This window comes from Marmota marmota, unplaced genomic scaffold (genome assembly GCF_001458135.2).
Source record: "Marmota marmota marmota unplaced genomic scaffold, marMar, whole genome shotgun sequence".
NCBI lineage: Eukaryota > Metazoa > Chordata > Mammalia > Rodentia > Sciuridae > Marmota > Marmota marmota.
Window position 1 is genome coordinate 2,180,976 of NW_026000130.1, and position 5,254 is coordinate 2,186,229.

The 5,254-nt window shown below is 58.7% G+C and overlaps 1 protein-coding gene across 1 annotated transcript in view; it reads left to right on the top strand.

The window, feature by feature from the left end:
• The window catches only part of Mn1 (MN1 proto-oncogene, transcriptional regulator), a 164,041-nt gene extending 159,450 nt beyond the window's left edge, over positions 1 to 4,591 (top strand). Inside the window, exons 4-6 of the mRNA XM_048784883.1 lie at positions 2,653 to 2,703; positions 3,355 to 3,392; positions 4,300 to 4,591. Of these exons, the coding sequence (XP_048640840.1) occupies positions 2,653 to 2,703; positions 3,355 to 3,392; positions 4,300 to 4,591 (381 nt within the window). The remainder of the gene's footprint in view (positions 1 to 2,652; positions 2,704 to 3,354; positions 3,393 to 4,299) is intronic.
• The last annotated feature ends 663 nt before the right edge of the window (positions 4,592 to 5,254 follow it).

Below are 5,254 nucleotides of genomic sequence, written 5' to 3' on the forward strand. Positions count from 1 at the left end.
GAGGGGGCGGGGCGCTGGGGAGGGGGCTGGGCGCTGCATCCCGGCCTTTGCTGCCCCACGTCCCTGTTCCAGGCCACCCGGTGACCTTGGGCACTACACTTCAGCTGCCTGAGCCTCAGTTTCCCTCAGGGCACCCCTGGGGGAGTCCCTTTGATCAGTGACAGGCTGGCACAGTCCTGATGGTGGAATTTAAGGCTCCTTGTACACAGAGGTGACAGGCAGCTTCTGGGAGAACCCTAAAACCACTCCTAGCAGGTGACCTGGGCTCCCATCTTTCCCCTGGGGGGGCCAGAGGAGGATGGGGGTGGCGGAGCCCGCCTGGAGAGTAGGAGCAGACCCTGGGACCAAGGCAGGTCCCTTTCTACCCTGCCAGGCCCCTTCACGGCTGTGTGTCCTCTCTGAGCCTCGGTGTCCTCTTCTGTAGGTGGGGATGGCCTCCCTCCTTGGGATTTTGCCCATTCTATTCCACCTGTGAAGGATGCCCTTCCCTCCCTTCTCCTCCTAGGTGACACCTTTGTCTGGGCTCAACTCAGACCTCACTGGCTCTTAGGGGAAACTTTTTTTTTTTTGGTGCCAGGGATTGAACTCAGGGGTCCTTGACCACTGAGCCCTGTCCCCAGCCCTGTTTTGTATTTTACTTAGAGACAGGGTCTCACTGAGCTGCTTAGCGCCTCGCTGTTGCTGAGGCTGGCCTTGAACTCACTATCCTCCTGCCTCAGCCTCCGGAGCTGCTGGGATCATAGGTGTGCGCCACTGCTCCTGGTTTAGGGGGAGCTTTTTATTTTCCTGTGGCGTTGGGGTGGAAGTGGGGGCCTCCTGCAGCCAGACAAATTCTCCCCCTGAGTCCCCCGGAACTCAGGGCTCCTTTGCTCATGCATCCTACCTGGCCTGTCTGTCCCCTTCCCTGGCCGTCCCAGGCCCCCTCCCGACATCTGCCACCCATGCCCTCACTTACTCTGTTCCTGCCTCTGTTCCGGGTGGAGTCCCACAGCCGGGGACAGCAGAGGCCCCCAGTGGATGCTGGGGGGGGGGGGCTCCCCACCCAGGGGCTGTGTCTGGAATCTCCTGGAAGATGTTTCCCCGTCTCTACAGGAAAACCTGGTGCTGGGAGCAGGGGGCGGAGACGGCCCAGGGAAAACACGGGGACCTGGGGCCCAGCCAAGTCAAACATCCTGGAATTAAAAAAATAAACAGCCAAGAGGAGAAGCCGCGATCACTGTCTGAACCTGTAAGGTTGACGTGGGGGGGGGGGCGCCAGCTGCCAGCTGCTGGGGGGGCGCAGGAGAGAGCTGACAGCGCTCCCATCCCCCAACAGGGACGCTCCCTCCACTGGGGAGACTGGGGCCAGCCAGGGGGAAGCTTCCAGAAGCCACGCAGAACTGAGCCCAGAATGTGTCGGCCGTCTGATGAGGGACAGGGCTCACCCTGTGAGCTGGCGAGCGAGAAAAACGGAGTCTGTTGAACAGTCTTTGCGCCCCGCCGGTGCCTTTATCTTCTGTATTTATTTATTTGGTTCCAGGGATCAAACCCAGGGGCGCTTAACCACTGAGCCGCATCCCAGCCCTTTTATATTTAGAGACAGGCTCTTGCTGAGTTGCTTAGGGCCTTGCTAAGTTGCTGAGGCTGGCCTTCAATTTGCAATCCTCCTGCCTCAGCCTCCTGAGCCCCCGGGATGGCAGGCATGAGCCACTGTGCCGGGCTTTTCCTTTGTTTTCAGTTCCTTTTGACTTATGGCTTGGGAGCCAGTTTCCCATTGAAGGTGGCTACAAAAAGTTTTCAGTGTATCTACTTATTTATTTATTTCAGTAAACACATTTGTTTCAGTAAGAGGAGGTCAACTTGGAGAAGAATACTAAGTAGCTAATCACAGAGCGGAAGGGAGGACCACGCAGAAATCCTGCTGGGATCATAGGAACCCCTGAAGGTCGTCACTATGCTTGTGTTGATTGGACTTTGGGGCTCAGCAAGGGTCAGTGACTTGTCCAGGGTCACACAGCAAATGAGTGAAACACAGACCAGACTGAAACTCGGCATTTGTGACCCTAAACCTGTGTTTATGGTCCAGAGTGGTTAACATATCAGTGTGGGGGAGGGAAGAGGTCTGGCCCTCTGGTATCTTCAAAAAAGAAGTGTGGATTAGTGGGTGCAGTTTGGCCTACCATTTCAGGGGTTTGGTGGTGGAGGCTGAGGAGTCTTCGTCTGCATACACTCTGTCACCATGTCCTAGATTTGACACTGTCCCTGTCCTGAATGCATTCTTGATGTTCCAGTCATCTGGTGGTCCCTTTTTCTGAGGGGTAAGAGGTGACTAGAAGGACCTGGGTCCCTGTCATTCATCTTCATGGCCTCCCAGGTCATGTAGGGCACAGGCCTTGCTCTGTGGAAGGAAGCCTGTCCTCACAGCCAGCGTTGACCAGCGGAGCTGCCTGGTTGGGAGAAATCTCCTCACTCCAGTGTGCAGACAGGGCTGGGCTGGGGACTTCCACCCTGGGAGCACGGCTGTCCCCAAGGCTCCTCCTTTGACAGACACAGCCCCAGAATGTCCAGGGGCTTTGGCGACCACATCTCAGGCACGATAGAGGGCATGGCTGGCTGGGCCGTCCTCGCGGGTCCTGCCTCCCCCTGGCTTACCTGCCCGCCCTTCCCCTACAGCTGGTCTTCCTAGCAGCCATGACTGGCCTCACTGCCGGGTCGCTGTCGTGGGTAGGTGCTGCTGTGTAACAAGCCACCCAGGATTTAGCCACTTAACACGCCCACAGCCCCTGAGGTCATTTGGACAGGCCCTGTAGGGTTGGCTCCTCTGCCCACGGGGCTGTGTGGGAGGTGTTCGCTAGGCTGGAACCCCACTCCCAGGATTGACGAGGGGCGGGGAGGGTCCTCGTACCTCTCCTCAGGTCCTAGGCCTTCCACAGGCAGGGAAGGAGGGTTCAGAGCGAGCCCCCCCCCTTCCGACTTGGTGGTCAGGCTGTGACAAAGTCCTGCCCAGTGTCATTCATTCACATATGTATATACACACATATGGCCAGAGAGGACAAACCACGGAGTTGGAGATCTCGGAGACCAGGAGACAGACAGATTGCCAAGACACGGTCAGGGCCGGGTAGAGGGGCTCCTGATGTCCAGATGGCCAGAGTCAGGAGGTCCGGAGGGGTCTGGTCCCCCCTGTCATAGCACATTCCAGACTTGCAGCCTCTGAACTGGGACCAGCCCAGGACAGGGGTCACGGTCAAGGCAAAGGAAGGCTGTGTCCAGCACAGGCTGCCCTCCAGCCAGGGACCACGCCAGCTGGGGCCTCGCTGGGTGTAGTGATGGGCACAGGTGGCCTCCCTCTGTGAGCCATTTCCCTGGGGCCAGATCAGCCGCAACCCGAGTAATGAGACCGAGGAATGCCGGTGACATTTTTCTAAAGAAGAAAAATGTGGAGTTTCAAGTTAAACAGAAAAAGTTCCTGGGTCCAGGAGAGACGGGAGCTCACGTTTGAGAACCAACCGCCAGAGAAGGGGCACGGCGGAGTCCCTGGGAGTGCTCGCTCCTGGCCCAGAGTGTCACCCATGGCACTGGAGGGACAGCTGATGAAATGGGTGCCATGTGATATGGGACGACATGCCCAGCCTTTTCCATTTTCTGAGAAAGTTGGACTGTCTGTTTGTCTGTCTGTCTCAGTCCAGAAGCTCAGAGGGCTTAAGGGACTTGTCCAGGGTAACACAATTGACCAGTGGCGGGTCCATGCCTTCAGGACAGCTGCAGCCTGTCTGGCTGAGTGAGGACATCGACGCCAGTCTGTGCCCCTCCAAGTCCTTTCCTGCCATTTATGTCCATCGGGTGGCTCTTCAACATGGTCTTCATGGTCTTTTGTTCTGGAACCTCAGCCGTGTGCTCCGCTGCGGGGGTCAAGTGTACCACTCAGTGCCTCCAAACTGAACTTGGCCCCCCTGGCCGCTGCCTCTTCTCTGAGGTCGGCCCATGAGTAGCAGGGTCATCTGGTCTTTCCCCAAAGTCCCTCAGCTCCTCTCCCCTGTGACCTCCTGGCCTTGAGGCGATTCCTCCCAAGTCTCTCTTAAATTTGCCTCTCTCCACCCCACTGCCACCAGCCCATTGAGACCGCTATCTTCTGTCCCCTCAGTGACCATAAGTTTTCTGGAGTCCCTTCTCGTCCCCACATTCCGTCTTCCACACAGCAGCCAGGGGCAGCTTGGAGTTCACCTCTGCCTAAAGCACTCCCACGGCTCCCCATGGGCTGGGTCCTCACTGAGGCTCAGGACCACCTACTCCTCAGCCGACCCACTCTCCTCCTGCCAGGCCCACTGCCAGCCACGCCCACCGACTCCACCCACCACCAGCCACGCCCACCGACTCCACTCCACCCACCATCAGCCACGCCCACCGACTCCACCCACCTCCAGTCACGCCCACCGACCCCACCCACCACCAACCACGCCCACCGACTCCACTCCACCCACCACCAGCCACGCCCACCACTATCTCCACCCACGGAAAGTCCCGCCCACCGGCCCTGCCCACGACTGGCCACGCCCATGCACGGACTCCACCCACAACCAGCCACGCCCACCCTGACACCACCCACCACTAGCACTTCCATTAACCAGCTCTGCTCTTCCAGCCCTGCCCATCACCTGACGGGCAACCTCAAGACCCAACCACCTTTAATCTCCCCACTGTTCTCTTGTACTTCAACCTCACGGGCTGCTCTTCCTGTCTGGAGAGCCACATGATCTGCTGGGACTCCCTGGGGGTGGGCTGAACTCGAGTTTTTGCATCCCCAGCATCTGCCACGGACCTTAGCGCAATCTAAGATCCAATGTGTTCACTGAACGGCCAACAGGAGTCCGCCCCAAGGTCACTCAGGTCTCTGAAGCGGTGGCCTCAAGCACTGGGGGCTCACCCAGATGCAAGGAGAGGCTGGGGCCTGGAGAGCTCGGCTGGGGCAGGCCGCAAGGTCCAGTCAGGCGAGATGGGCTGAGAGGCCGCGGATAGTGTGTGGCTCGCCATCTGGAGCCTGAAGCAGCTGGGTGCTCAGGGAGGTTCTTATGCCCAGGTGGGTTGCGTCTCCTTTGGGGGACAAGGCGGGGTCCTTGCCTGGGGAACACATCCTTGGAAGGAACAAGGGCATTAAGCTTGAAAAGGAGGGTCTCCAGGATGGGGTGGGGTGAGGCCTGTGGTCGTGTGCAGCTGGGACCCGTGCAGTATCAGAAAGCGAGACTGGGAGCCTAGGGGACCCGAGTGACCCCCGCAG